This window comes from Alligator mississippiensis, chromosome 11 (assembly GCF_030867095.1).
Source record: "Alligator mississippiensis isolate rAllMis1 chromosome 11, rAllMis1, whole genome shotgun sequence".
NCBI lineage: Eukaryota > Metazoa > Chordata > Crocodylia > Alligatoridae > Alligator > Alligator mississippiensis.
The window spans coordinates 31689459-31704933 of NC_081834.1; the positions used below are offsets into that span (position 1 = coordinate 31689459).

At 40.1% G+C, this 15475-nt stretch overlaps 1 protein-coding gene across 2 annotated transcripts in view; it reads right to left on the minus strand.

The window, feature by feature from the left end:
- The window catches only part of USP3 (ubiquitin specific peptidase 3), a 67247-nt gene that overhangs the window by 4747 nt on the left and 47025 nt on the right, over positions 1-15475 (minus strand). For both annotated transcript variants that reach the window (XM_006261334.4, XM_014597362.3), the window contains exons 6-14: positions 13568-13650; positions 12056-12169; positions 11018-11131; positions 6366-6512; positions 3888-3994; positions 3623-3703; positions 1409-1527; positions 1120-1233; positions 947-1014 (exon numbers count right to left, since the gene is read on the minus strand). In XM_006261334.4, coding sequence (XP_006261396.1) covers positions 947-1014; positions 1120-1233; positions 1409-1527; positions 3623-3703; positions 3888-3994; positions 6366-6512; positions 11018-11131; positions 12056-12169; positions 13568-13650 — 947 coding nt within the window. The remainder of the gene's footprint in view (positions 1-946; positions 1015-1119; positions 1234-1408; positions 1528-3622; positions 3704-3887; positions 3995-6365; positions 6513-11017; positions 11132-12055; positions 12170-13567; positions 13651-15475) is intronic.

A 15475-nucleotide genomic window follows, 5' to 3' on the forward strand; every position in this document is an offset into this window, starting at 1 on the left:
CTTCAAATAACCCAGTAAGGGTTGCAACAATCTCTTCAAAGTAGGACACTATCCAAGTCCACACCACTGGGAATAAGCTTCTGCTTCACTCCTGTGAAAGAAAATGTCAGGCAAGGACTACAGCTGTCATTGTATCAAATTAAATCTAATTCAGTCCAGATTAGCATACTTCCTTAACATAAATATGCATGTAACAGGATGTTAGGGCTAGCCAGCTTGGGCCAAGGTCTGCCTTGCTGAGGTCAAGGAAGCATTAGCTGAACGAGCTAGTTTGCAGCTATGCTTAGATAAATCATAGGACTGGGGGATAACCCAAGCCCTGGGGGACTGTACTGGGAACAACTGTCCAGGCATTTAAGGCAACTTGGTGGTAACAGGCTGTTCATCTCCCTATGTTCAACTGGTCTCACTGTTCCTGCTATTGGCCCAGACCTCCAGCTTGCTACCTGGTCTCAACCTTTAGATCACCCATGTCCCAGTTTGTTACAGTAGCTCCTGGCCCTCCAGTTTGCCTCCTGCTCCTACATTTTGGTTCTAAGCAGTGGGCTGGACCACCAAGAAACATGGATGTGCTTGGTAAGTAGCAAAGTGAACCGTCAGTTACTGATGACCCCACAGGGCTCGCTCAATTAAATACTTATAAGTGGCTCTTCCTTCCAGTTGGAAGGTAAGAATGGGCCTGGGCTTACTGGCACTGTATTAGATCTCCAGTTTTTGCAAGAGGGATAAAAGTGGGGATTTGCAACAGTCTTCTGATACATTTACCAGCAATGTTAAGTGGCAGAATTCCTACTGGAATATAAAAAAAACTATTCTTGGTTTCTTCTGTTATGAAAGATGTAAACATCCACTCAGAGTTTGTTCTTCACCCCAAAGAAGTCAATGGCAGTTCTACCACTGGTTTGACTGAAGCCCTAGCAAGAACAGCCTCACTCACTGTACTCACCCGGAACCATGATGCACAACAACTGCTGCAAGATCATACAGGCAGCTTTCTGGGCCGCTGTTTTCTGGCTGCAGTTCAAACAAGAGAAAACAACTCTTTAAAAGTGAAGTGGCAACTGCTCCAAATTAAATTAAACAGAACAGGTTTCCTGGGTATATAACAAGTCTCCATACCTCTAACAAGTAACATTTCATATCTAGACCTCGAAGGGGAAATTCTACGTATGTATCCACCTTGTTCCTCAGATATGCTGTCCAGTGAAATCGTTTCAAGTGTAAGCATAGCACCTGTAGGATTAAAACACATACAGGACAGAGTTCCTTATGATGAGTCTTTGAACAGGCCAGACTTAGTAGTGGCTTATTACTTTTGCAGTAGTTATTACTGCTGGAGACCAGGATAGCTTAGTTCTTAAAAGATCAGTGTTTGCTAAGACTTATCAGGAAACACACTTGCACTAACCTTTGGTAGTTTCTGAATCCAGAACTTTTTGGTGGACTTTTGTTTCTTTTTACATTTGTGGCACATATAGAGCTCCGTCTCATCAAGTTCTTCCAGGTCTGTAAAACTGCGAAGACAATCTAAAAAGAGAGTAGATTCAAACACTTGTTACAGTTCTTTAGAGCTACTAAAAACCCACTTAACACACAAAGCTTTTAATAAACACAGGATGTTACAACCTTAAGAAAATGTGGCATGTCTGCAAAAAACAAAAACATTATGGATCATCTGTTGGGTGCATCCAGCATTGCTTACATAACAGGGAAATTTAAATAGTTTGAAATTTCATCTTTGACGGTTTTAATGTTTGTTGCATAATTTTACTTTCATTAACCTCATGAGCACAGATTTAAAAGCAATTCAAGAGTAAAGGAAATGCATAGCAGAAACATAAATGGAATCCCTCTCACATCAAACAAGATTCCTCGTCTCTCACGGCTGGAATTCATATTTAATTGGATGCACTTTGGTTTCTCTTGATGATTACATTAACAAGCAGTACTTTGTCAAAGTGCTGGAGTGGACAGAAAAGAAAAATTTCATATGGCTATTAAACATACATTTACAAATCATAAGGATGTGGATTCTTTACTTCCTATCCCCCTCAGAGAAAAAGGGAGTCAGTCTATCACTACTTCTCATCCTCAAATCAAAGTCACAGGATTACAATATTGCCGGATTACTTTGTTAGTTTTTAGAAGCCATTTAACAGACATTACAAACAAAAGCTATCCCTACTGTGTAAGAGGCATGTTGCCAAGACTGCTGCTCAAACACAGAACCTTAAGTACTAACATGTGTGCACATGTGTGTGAGACAAAGACAAACTGGAGGCTTCTGTAGTTTTTCGTGGGCAGGTATCCCCCTCACAAGATGTCCTGGTTGCTCATCTCCTTAGAGGATTGAACAGATAGAGAATGAAACACCTCTTCCCCATATAAATAATTCCTGAAGCACAGTGTCTAGGCAGGCCCTGATGGGGGAAAGCTTGTGCTTGTAGTACTGGTCCTATAAATTTAAGGTGGTTAAATGGAAAAAAATCAGGTCCCAGAGCTAGTGAATTCAGCTATTTTTTAAAAAAGACAATACCTTTAAAGTCATCTGTTAATTAAGTCTTGCTGCATGTGCTCAAGACTGTCTTTATGCACTTTACCCAAGAAAGTAAGAGATGTCCAAGTATACAAGAGAAGTCTGTTAACTCTGCACCTCTGCTTTAGTGAAAGGACATAAGCAGTCTTGCCCTTGGGACGGAATAATTGAATGCACAAATAAAGCCTGTTGAATGAGTGGCTAGGCTGTAGTCCTGCAGAGAAGGACTTAGTATACTGTTGGGCTTTTTGCTGTAACCCCTGAGTTATATCAACAGGAGTATCGCTTGCAAATCAAGAGAAGTGATTCTTCTGCTGTATTCAACACCAGTTAGTATGGTGTCCAGTTTTGGGCCCCAAACTTCAAGAAAGACGTGGACAGATTGGAATAAGTCAGTGCAGCACTACAAAAATTATTAGAGGCCTTTCATTAACCTCAAGACTTTCATTAACCACGTGACTTAAAAAAAGGCTGAAAAGGCTAGGGTTATTAGTCTGAAGAGAAGGCCAAGGGAGGATGTGATAATTCTTCAAATACCCAAAGAGTAATTAGTACAGAGAAGACAGAGATGGACTCTTCTCTGTGGCTGTAGGGGATAGAACTAGGTGTGAGGTGCTCAAGATGCAGCAGAGGAAGGTCAGATGGAAAATAAGCGATTTTCTGACTATGAGGGTGGTCAAACATTACAACAGGTTACCTAGAAAAGTTGTGGAATCTCCAACCCTGTTTTCAAACAGCATGTTGGACAGACACTTGGTTGGGACGGTTCAATCAGGGATAATCTTGGTTTGGGGAAAGGGCTGGACTAGAGACCTCACGAGGTCTCCCTCAGATTTACTTTCCTAGGACCCTAAAGTCAAGACTTTAAGCTGCAGCCATTCTGGAAATAGCTAAGTCTGGACTCCAGCTGCTAGTAAGGTTCTTACTCAAATTCACTATAACATTTCCGAAAAATAACTGAACGATACACAGTCACAACAGTCAGATTATACCCAATTTGGTTGATATCTGATTTGCACTGAACTCAGTGGCTAAACTCCCATGAACCTTCACTGGTCCAGGATCTTGCCCTCCAGGAAATCTTACCCCTTAGTGTGCACGTTGGTCCATTTTCTTGGTTCTTAGTACGTTTATTTCTGAATTGACTTGGAATATCTAGTGAGAGGTCTAGAAAATAAAGAACCAAAATGAATCTCTCAGAGCTTGTTAAAATACTACCATGCAAAACCCTATCATCTAGGCTGATGAAGATTCAGAGTTTTACCATAAAATTGCATAGCAGTTTGTTAGACGAAAGAGAGAAAGTAAAAGAGAAAGAGAAAAAGAGGAAAAAAAAAAAAAGAAATATTACCTAGGAATGGGTCAAACTTTCTAGATTCAGTCCCACATATTAAGCAGTTTACTTCATTTTGAAGAATGCCGCCGAATATAGCTGTGACAACTGTAGAAGCTCCATTTCTAAACCAACCACCAGAAAAGAAAAGGAAATCATCAGAATTTCTGGTTTGGTTGCATTTTTACAATTATTTTATTTATTTTCACACTTGCACTCTTACAAGTCAATAGGCAGAGCAGTTTGGTTTGTGTGTAATATAAACAAAAAACTCATTTAAATGTGGTTTTACCCATGTCACGAAGCAATCATTTAAGCAGAAATATAACAAGTATACTAGAAATCTGGAAAGAATTAGAAGCTATACTAGGCAGGTAACTGGAAATTAACAGATGCTCACCGATGACCTAGATTAACGTCCTCCGTCTTTAAAAAAAAAAAAAAAAGCCAAAAAAAAAAAAAGCTCTGGGTGACTTCAGGCACAGGCAATTCTGTACTTGTAGTAGCCCATGAATTTATACTAAAAAAAAAAAAATTGAAGAGGAGATTACACCTCTAAACTGAAGTCTTTGAAGTCTGTGCAGTGTGTATTTCTTTTTTGGACTTGCTCCCTTGCAAGTCTTTTATGTTTGTAAGTGAGTTTCTGTATCATTATCAGTCATCTTTACTTGCATAAATAAATGATAGTACTCTTTGTTTTAGTAGCTACAACATAGAAATCTTAGTTGGACTCCTAATAAAACAAGGCCAAACCAGCAATACTGCATGCACAATGAGATATGTTTCTGTGACTTAGTGCTAACACATGGTGAAACGAAAATCACAAGCAAATGCAGGATAAGAAAAAACTCAGGCAACCTGTGTTGATCCAATATGGAGCCTCAGGTGAACTGCTCTCTCCTGGCTGTACCTGAATAAAGCTACTATGCTGGAGGTAATAGCACATTAATAACTGGGTTCTGCCATTTTAGATTGTGTAGGTTCCCAACACCTACTCTGACACTTGGGCACTGCCACAAGGTTCTGTTTTTTTGGTCAGGCAAAGCAGCTTTTGAAGCCCATTTAGTTTTATTGAGACCAGCTGAGAACTGCAAGATTTTGGTCCACTTTAAACTATGCCTGAAATGTCCTGTAGAACTTCTCCACTCTGTGAAGCTGTACAATTACTCTGTGGAACTGCATAAATCAAGAAAATGTAATAGCCAGTGATGCTTTATAACAAATCTGAAGAGTGTAGATTTCAAGTAGTAAAATTTACACAGTTCTCATGGAACACAAAGCATACTTTCAAGCTCACACATTGTCTGCATCTCAGGTCTATTTAACATGTCATTCTTTTCCCTACATAAATCAGGACAGACAACTCTCTGCTACTCCTACTGTAAGAAGCCTGCACAGTAGCTCAAGTCCAAGTTGCACTGATTCAACATCCTTGCCTAAAGCAAAAAAGTTTTTGTCACACTGCGGATTTCATTTTAATAGAGTGTACATGGAAAAAAAACAATTCATTTCCAAAGGAAAAGATGTGAAAGGCACCTAATGTAACTCAATTCCAAAAAAAGAGAATGATTGGAAAAATCAGAAAGAAACCAGAAGCATGACCAAAGGTGAAGTAAAGCAACAGCTGCTTCAAACATGCCTCATAAGTGATAAATAGTCTTATTAATCGAAAAAATCCAATTACATCAAATTATAAGCATACTATTCACTCCCTGATCCATTCACATCAATACAAGAATACACTGCAATCTGTGGCCCCTTTTTAATTAAATTATAAATACAGCAGGTGAGAATTCCTTCCCACCCTGCAAAATTTCCAACTCACTCAGGCCATTGATTATTAAGAGAGTTCAGACTCCCTGAACACATCATACAAAACAGACAACTGCAGAGAATAGTGAGGCTGGGTTTAGTTTTTAAAGACAGTGGATCAAAATGTCACACAGGTTGATCTGCTATTAATTCTTTTCTTTTACATGCTGAGGGAATTCAACAACTCATCAGAAAAAAATGGATCCAAGATGCAAAGTAAAAACAGTTAAAAACAACAAGCAAGTAAAAAGGCCTACACAGCAGAGATAGTTAATGTTTTGGGCAGAGTGCCAACCCCTCCCCCCCTTTGACTTGGCAGGTGTTGGTGCGCCAGCGGTAGATAGCAGGGGAGCCACAAGGAGCCCGATCCTTGTTGTGGCAGTGTAGCCCTGGCTCATTCCCCACCATCTGCGCCGAGGCGTGTGCACCAAACAAAACGCCTTTGCATGCCACGCTCTGACACCCATGCTGGGGATTACTTACCCCTAACCTAAAGTGTTATACTTCGGAATTTCATTCTTTTACATATACAAAATAATGATACAGTAAGAAAATTCAAACAAGGAACCAACTTAGATACTTCAATCTTAGCTTCTCAGTGATATGTGAATCGAAACTTTGATTCAGACACACTGTCACTTAAACTATTGGGGGAGGGGGAAAAACCAAAATTAACAGTCTTACATGCAACATTTGTTGCTTGCAGAGAGACCAGAATTTTCTTGCAAGATGACTGAGCGGGAAACACCATTGAAGCCACCTTGGAGTTCCAGATGTAGATGGTCCAAAAGATAACGCATGAATTCATGGGCATCCTGTTGCTGGTACCCCCTTAATGCAAGGATATGCAGTGAATGCAGACTGCATCTTTATTGATGACATATTAGCAGAACACATTTGCAATGTTCGAACTGACCTTACAGCCAATTACTTACCATTTTACAGTGCTCACTTGTTCATACTATTCTAGTATCAGTAGTCAACCAACTTCTGCAACTGTGGCATTAACAGGTCTACATCAGACTGCAATACTTGATCATGATCTCAAAAGACACAGCTTGTGAATCTGCAGAAAATGTGAGGTGCCCCTCCCTTCCCATCCAGATCTGTTGCACTTAAAGTTTAATAGTTTAAAATTAAATGGTGGGGAGAAGAGGTGACAAACCCAATGAAAGCCACATTGATAACACTATACAAAACAGCAGGCACCAGCCAATACTTGTTTTTTAATGTATATGTCAGTTTGCTTCTTTTGTGTTGTTTTGATAAGTAACAATACCTACAATACTGCATAGAATTGTAGTTTTTAAATACAGACTGGTGCTTCATGTGAACTGGCTGGCTGGGTGAAGTCCTATCACTGGGCCAAGGCCACTGTAACTGCTGGCCAACAATGAGAACTTACTTCATATAAAAGGTTATCATCTGTTGATATCCAGCACTGCTTTCAAGCACTGGGATTAGACAGACCACTACAGAGGTAGCAGATGGAGGTGGCTATTGATTATCTCCTCCCCCCTTGCAAAATCATTCTCTCCCTTCCTCTTTTGGGCTGCTGGTTGCACATGTCAGCAGTTTGTTGCATGCTAAGTGAAAAAGGGGTATAGGCAGTTGGACCCAAAGTTGGCACAGCTGGGCTGTGAAGTAACTGTGCAGGGCTGCAGGCTGAACTGATCATAAGTGATACAACAGGGGGGCCTCAGTATCATCTAGTATCAAAAGTACATTTTTGGCAGTAAGATTCAAGAGTATCTGGCCAATTTGGGTCAGATTTAATTCAGCCACAAAACCATCATTCCTTTGGCACTGTCAGCAGGTTTTCTTTTTCTAAGTAAAGGCTTTCCTTTTCTGGGTGATAGCTTCCACATCTCCTGCATGACAAGCTCTTTAAAATAATACTTGTGAAAGGGGAAATATTTCTAATATTTCTAGACTGACTTTCACATCTGTATTTAGAATAGCATGCCTCATCCTCAAGTCACTTAGCAATATGTGAGGGAAAGAGGGTATCTAGGCTCAACTAAGCACATCTGGATTTGGAGGTAAACTTCACCTACTGAAGTTTCCTGGAGTGTAAGGGCCACAATGGATGCAGTAAGCAGAAAGATGTTGCCTAGACAAGATGACCTTGTTGTTGTGCAGGTAGCCAGGTACTGGGAGCAGAAGCAGTCAGGCTAAACAGATTTTTTTAATTAGTCATTGAGCTAAACCTGTATCAATTTAAGGAAAGACTGGAAGACATGATCTTAATCTTCATAAGATCCTCAAATATCCAGATGTACAAATGGTGGGGGTGTTCAGATGTTACACACACAGAAACTACCTAGTGTTCGCACACTGGTGGTGCATCACATGTAAAATCAAACAGCAACCACAATAATGAGGGCAACTGCGACTCGGATTATTCAAACATGATTGTTTATGCTGCAAACAGAAGCCTCCTAAGATCAACTTGGTTCCTCCAATACCTGCTACATCTCTAGCAGTAGAATACAGTGCTTTATCTAACCACTAAGAGGGATTTTCATTATTATCCTTTGCTGCTTTAGCAACAAGTAACTAGAAATATGTTTAGAACATACTAAAATAACACATGTAACCTTCCTGGGTGAAGGCATCTTCAAAATAAAAAAGGTCATTAGAGGTGGAACACTGAATTCAAAAGATTACTAAGCAAAGGCAAGTATCTTGCTACAGTAATAGTCTGTAGCTTGTACATAGATAGCACTTTTCATCTTTAGAGCTCAAAGCATTCTGCTATGCAGGTGAGTATCTAACGCAGTCTTACAGGTAGGGAAATCACTTGCCCAGTCTCCTTCAGCAGTTCAGTGGCAGAGCTGGAAAAAGAACCCAGTTCTTCTGAGGTCCATTCCTCTATTTCCAAGTTAGCTGTTTATATACAGATACTGACCTATGAGATACTTAGTACTCCATATTGATTATCAATCCTATAGAATACATGAATGAGGCAGTTCAAAGCCAGGTGCTAAATGTAAAAAAAATATATCATTTAAATGCAAAAAGACTGGCTAGGAATTACTGAATTAATGCAGAATTTGTTTACTTTATCTGCATTTTAAATTTTGAGTAAATTATACAAAACTGCCACAGAAAGGTTTCTGGGAATAGAAGCAGGCAGAAAGACTACATTTCAGACATGAAAAAGGGAACCTGCATTTTCAACACCTTAGACTGGATTAATAACATGAACATATTTAGTCCAAAAGAGATCTTTTTTAATGAGAAACATTTGATCTTAAAAATGTGCTGCACATTCATTTGCGATGGCATTTATAGCCCTGTTCTTTCTGATGGGTATTTGATTTACTCAAGTATAAACAATGTTTTATGGGCATAAACCTGTTTTAGAAGGTATGCTTTTAAATATGATCAAACCACCACATAATTGACTATGAACTATCTACAGTAAAATGATGAACACATTTTCTTTGACTGGAAATAGTTTCTCATACCAGAATCTCAGAATTCACAAAACATTAGCAAAGTAACTACTTCAACCCAGCAAGATACTATAGAGCTTAGAATGCAAGGAAGTGAGAGCAGCAGGTCAAAGGCCAAGCTCTCACAGCAAGACTACAGTGTTTAAGGGGAAAATCTTATTTGTCACTACACACATTCTACTGTAGTTGTATTAAACTTGCATCTAAGTGCTAAAATGAGCTATACTCTCTATTTATACGTGGAACAGGAAAGAGAGAATTGACCTCAACAGTTTCAAGTTGCTTTCCGTTATGCTACATCCAATTAGGAAGACAGGGTCTGTGGTGATAAGAACAGGTAAATGCCATTAAAAACTGAACTCTGAAATGTTGAAATCCATAGGAAAAAACCGACAGCTGGCCAGGATGTCAAGGTTCCACCATCACGGCACTCAGTGAAGTAGTATAGTGGCAGGTCAGCAACGAGACCCCCAACTCCAAACCTAGCACCTACCTCCACATGACCATTATAGTCTGGCCACATCACATGGTGGGACTACACATTCTAGCTGTAGTATCAGTAACTTAAGTACCATGGTGCAGTTCCACACTGAACTATTCCTTTAGAACTATCACCCACTGCTCCTCCAGGCCAGAGGAATGGAGTAGAAAGCAGACTAAGCAACTGAATAGGCAGCCACTGTCCATACTGCGTTCTACATTCTTTGCTTTACCCAACACAGAGAGAAACAGATGGCCTGAAGGCTAAGTACACAAATATGCCCCTCTAAAAAGTGTGCACTTGTTCCACAGTAACTTATGTTACAAGTGGGTAGCAAGTTTCCTTCTACCACAAGAGTGCCAAATTCCCAGAAAACAACAGCACTTTTTCGTTAAAAGGCACAACAGAATCCACAGTGCTGAAAATTTGCTAGAGGAACTTAGACACAGATTTCTTATTTAGTCTCATGAGAATTAGAGAGTGGATTTATTACTGATAATGGGGTTACTGGTCAAGGATATTAAAGATGATGTTTTGATGCCTACAATGTTTGGCCACTGCTTGAAACTACTGGTATTAAAACTTCCTTGATTCTATTAAGTCAGTGAAATGCTTATTATGCAGTGTGCAGAACAGAATAGATGGCCTTTTATTATCTGGGTTATCCATCTAAACACGTATGTTCACAGCATCTTTTCAGCACTGCTGGAGATGTAACAGATATAGAACATCTTTACTACCTGAGAACATGGAGCAACTTACCTTCATCACAATAAATCCTAACAGGTTTCAGTGCTCCTTTGAAAGAGGTTCAGGGGCCAGGACAAGGCGACCTTGGAGAGGAATGATACTTTGATTTACTTGGGTAACTTTTTGTCCCTTCTTTTGACAGCACGGGTGCAAAACACCTATTACATACAGACTAATTCTCTCATAGCCCTTATCTAAAAAGTTACACAGGTAGCGGTTACAATGTTTTAAGAGAATCAAGGAAGTTTTGCCCAGTAGGTTTTGTTCAGGCCTGTGGCAGCTATATGTTTTTAACATCCTTACAGGCTAATACTTTGATTCTGTCCAGTCTTTCTCCTCAGTGATTTACCTATATGACACTTCTGTAGTTTTCTACCCCCTGCAGCAGCCAATACTCCAAGTAACTAGCTACTACCCTCAAATCACATATGAAGAATTTGTCTTCTCAGACATTGTTGCATGTTGAACACAAGTCATTACCGATGAATGCAAGTCATAGCATTGCACTCCTTGTCATAAGCAGTATTTGCAAGCACCGGGGAGGCTACATGCAGCATGTTCCAGGAGCCAGCAAGTCACAGATTAGGCTGTAGATAGGACAAAATTACTTTCAAAAGCATTTCCCTTGGTCTTGCAGAACTTACCTAAAATTTGGCATAATTTTCCAAACGACATAAAAAAGAGACTCTGGGCTAAAAGCTGTTTGACTGCCCTGCCAGAGGGCACAGAGAGTCTTCCTAAACTCTTCCACCAATGAACTGGGGAAAGAAAATGAAAGTGACCAATTAGCAAAGAATCTTATATAATCTTCAGGTCCTTCTCAATTCAGTGGAATAAATCTTACACGAGTTATTTTAATGAAAATGGTCCCTATCTGTAAACTGTTTTACTTTAAACCCCAAAACATATCCCAAATGTCTAAAATGTTAGACATCTAAACTCAAATCCACAAAGCTGAAGAAAGCCAACATCATAGAATCACAGCTGCAAAGGATGAAAGGGACAGATTTTCTGTCTACGTCTTCATCGCCATGGCTATCCAAGCTGTTCTAAAGCTGTCCCTGTAAATCCTGTCCAGACTATTTACAGGCTGGTATAATTTACAAGCTTCCTGAAGATTTGGTCTACTCAGCCACCCTATGAATTCCCATTTGTTATCATAGCCTAATTTAACTGGAAGGAAATGTATATTAATAACCTAGTTCTTTTACTTAATTAATTCACCCTATTATATTAAATTTTACCATAAACCCACCTCATCCTCAGATCAAGCTGAGCATCTTTCTTCACTTATTAAGTGAATTTTGCCTTCTGTTTCTCATACTTCTCCCCATCTTTCTCAGTTCAACACAATGTCTACCATTGTTTACGGTCCTTCTAGCAACTGAATACATTCTTGTTTGCTCACTGAAAAAACATATCTGAACAACTGATTCAGCATTAAGCGCTGGGTGACACATAGTCCAGGTAGGTTAATTAATTCCAGACTTTCACTTGATCACACTCTAGAACTATGTGATGTACACAACTCTCCCCTGTGCACTAACAGCTACAAGAACAGAATGGAAATCATTTAAGCTTCTCCATCTGTCCTGACACTAACAAGGTAGGAGGGAACACTACTGTAAGTACCTGGTGCTACTTCTTGAAATTCTGTGCTAGTAAGAAATGTGTTAACTTACACGTTGTTATCCCCTTGGCTCCTGGTGTGGTAAGTTCGCCTGCCTGCTGTTTTCCCATTCCGCAATTCCACAGCTGGCAACTCCTTGAAGTAGCAGCAAAACTGCTGAATGTTACTACAGGAAAGGAAAATGTAAGAGAAACATATAGGATAAAGAACTGAGACAAGACATATGCACTTTGACAAAGTCCTTGGAAGTGCTCACCTGCTACCTTCAAATTATTTAAGTGATCACACTGAATTGTTCATGTTTCTCATCGACAGAATTAGTCTAGATGCATGTAATACTGCAGCAAGATTACTCATTATATGTACAACGAGCATAACTATAAATCACCACCCTGGCTTTAAACTGCAATAGCTATTACACTTCCTTTGATAAGGAGAGAACAGAATTCTGTCTTTTGTAGCAAGACAACAATTAAATCTTACATGCTGCCGTTGGAGTAGAAAGATTCTACTGCTGTGCTACAGAACCAGGGATGGTACAATGCATATGGAGAGGATAGAGAAGGGGCCAGAAGACTCCCTATTTCAGTGCAGCTCTATGCCAAGCTGTATGACTTTTTCTAACCATGTTTTCTGAGGAGACCCTGACCCTGTAAATAGGAGCAAAAGCTCAAAATGAAAAGCAAACGTATCCATCCCACTTCCCTGGGCCTAAACAAAAGGAGTCTGGGCTCAGGCATGTGAGTGTGAGCCTGGCCAGAATGCTGGTGACACTCAGCTACCAAAAGGTCCCTGGCAGATGTTATACTTCAGATGCGATTAACCAGCTTAAGTAGTAACCCTGCCACATGTTCATTCAATTAATGGTACAACACAATAGGGAAGTGCAGCGACTTTGTGGCTGGCTCCCACTGTGCCTGAAACTGAACATGCAGCCAGCCTCAAGGACTCCATGCACTCCCTGTGTCTGGGGAGCCCAATCAGATAACCAGCTGCAGGGGCACCATGCACCCAGCTTACCAGTTTAGGGCACTGGTATTATGGCGCTATTGGGATCCAATCCCTGAGCCCTTAATTGTGACTCCAGCCGTGCGTGAATAGTGTGGTAGGAGGCAAAACTGTTAGGTTCATGATTCAGTTAAGGCACAGTGGGATCTGAATGTCTGCCAGGCATCACTGCCACACACCTAGGTCCAACAATGGATTACCCAGAAACTTTGTTACCATTTTCACAACAATAATCTCTCCCCATCTTCCCAAACTACCTCAGGGCAAAGACAGTTTCATCAACACCCTAACATTACTCCCATGCTTTCTTTGGGCTGCGGTGCTGCTCATGAACTAGTTGTAGGGGTCACTTTGGAGAGGGGAGAGGTCCTTCACTTATCCTGGAAGACTAAGTATTTAGCTCCCACAGCACTTCCCATTCCTGCAAGTCCATGAGGGGATTTGGATAAGAGCAGCACAACCCTTGCGCCTTCCACTGCAGCACAGGTGCCACCAAAACCCCACTGGACCAGCACAGAATCTGATTTTGTCACAGCACAAAAGATGTCACCAGTACCTGAGAGACTGGAGAATTGCGTTCATGAAACATGTGTTCCCCAGATTCCGGAGGCCTGTGGCACAAAGGGCAGTGGTGCTCCCCTGTGAACCAAAGAAAGCAGAGGAGTCAGAAGAGACAGGTGTCTGCCCCTTACCATGTGCCAAACTCACCTGCCTGGAAGAACACATTTAAATAAAACTAATGACAAACCTGAGCTGGGGCAGAACCCACTCAAATGGTCTGAAGGATCTTAAACTTCCAGTCAGTTTTTGAGGGGCAGTTTATCTATTCACATTCAAGTCCATTTATTGAAAATGTGCTACTGTCTGCGTACATAAACTCCTTGAAAGGACAAGTCACACAGACTTCATCATTGTGGGTTTTTTTTTTTTAAACTCATTTCTTATCTAGTGCGATTTTGAAGAGCATTTAAGGACCTGATTTCCAGTGGCTTTCAGGGGCAGGAGGTACAAGGAGAATGGGCTGGAATGGTTCCACACGGGCCAGGCACATGGCATTTCAAACTACTGATTCCGACAATTTAGAGCAATACTGCATGGACATTAACTTGTTTTTGCCAAGTGATGTGGGATTTTGGAGTTATTTTTATTTGCAAAACCCCACCCCTCGTGCTTTATCTGCAGCCAATCAAATTTAAGTATTATGTAAGAACTGTGTGAGGAACTTCTAACCCTTAAGCTGTGTAAAATAGTATTTAAAATCTTCTGCCAACACTATTCCAAGTGTAACATAAAAGCACACATCAGAGTCAGTCTGCTTTCGTGGAAGGATGAGGGGTGCATGTTCAGTTATTTAGATACTGTCCTCTAGCTTACATCCTAGTATCACAAGAAAACTTATTAGCCACCACAAACATGCAAAAGCTTTAAAATGTAGCAAAGCCTATAGACCATCAGGGTATTTTTAAATATTCTATCAGAAAACTCAGTATTAATCAAACACACCATTCAGCTTTCCAGTAACTGAATTAACTATTTTTAGGATGGTCCTGTTTCTGATAAAGAAACAAACATACACCTTAAAATAACCCCCCATAATGCTCTATGACTGTCTTTTACCCAACCCCCCAGCCAGGGAGGCTCAACATAACATTACTGCAAGCAATTCTGGTCTGCTTTTTCTACATTATGATCCAATGTGCCAACAGTGAAAAAAATAATTGCCCTGGGCATTACTCAAGTATCAATAAAACTGAGAAAATAGAACAACAAACTCTAAAGTTGATAAAAACATGATTAATTTTTTTTTTGATTTGCTGTTCTCAATACCTAAAAGTCATTTGTAATTTTAGAACATACACAGAAAATAAGAACTGCCATTTACTGGGTCAGACTGTAGATCCATCTTGCCCTGTATCCTGTGTCACAATGGAATGGTGGAGAATGGATACCGAAAGGGAGAGTGACTAGGGTTTTTCTACTTTTCTTCTCTTGCAGCGTCCTGCATTTGATGTATAAAAGTTCCAATTCGGAGGCTGTATCCCTAACTCCCATGCTCAACAGCTACTGATGCACCTTTCCTCCAAAAATCTGTCCAATCCCTTTTCAAATCTGGCTAATGTGTCAGCTTCTACAACATCTTGTGGTAATGAGTTCCACCCTTAAGTTACACGCTATGTGAAAAAACTTCCTTTTGTAAATTTACTACCTATTAATTTCATTTTACAACCCCATAGTTCTTGTATTGTAAGAGATAGTAAATAATAAATGCCTATTTACTTTCCCTTCACCATTTAGTATTTTGTAAACCTCTATCATGTCACCCCTCAGGCATCTCTTTTCTGAACAGAATAGGCCTAGCCTCTTTAGTCTCTCCTCATATGGAAGCCCCTCTACACCACTAATGATCCTTGCTGCTCTTCTCTATACCTTCTCTAGTTCTTCTCTTCTTTATTTCATATTTTAG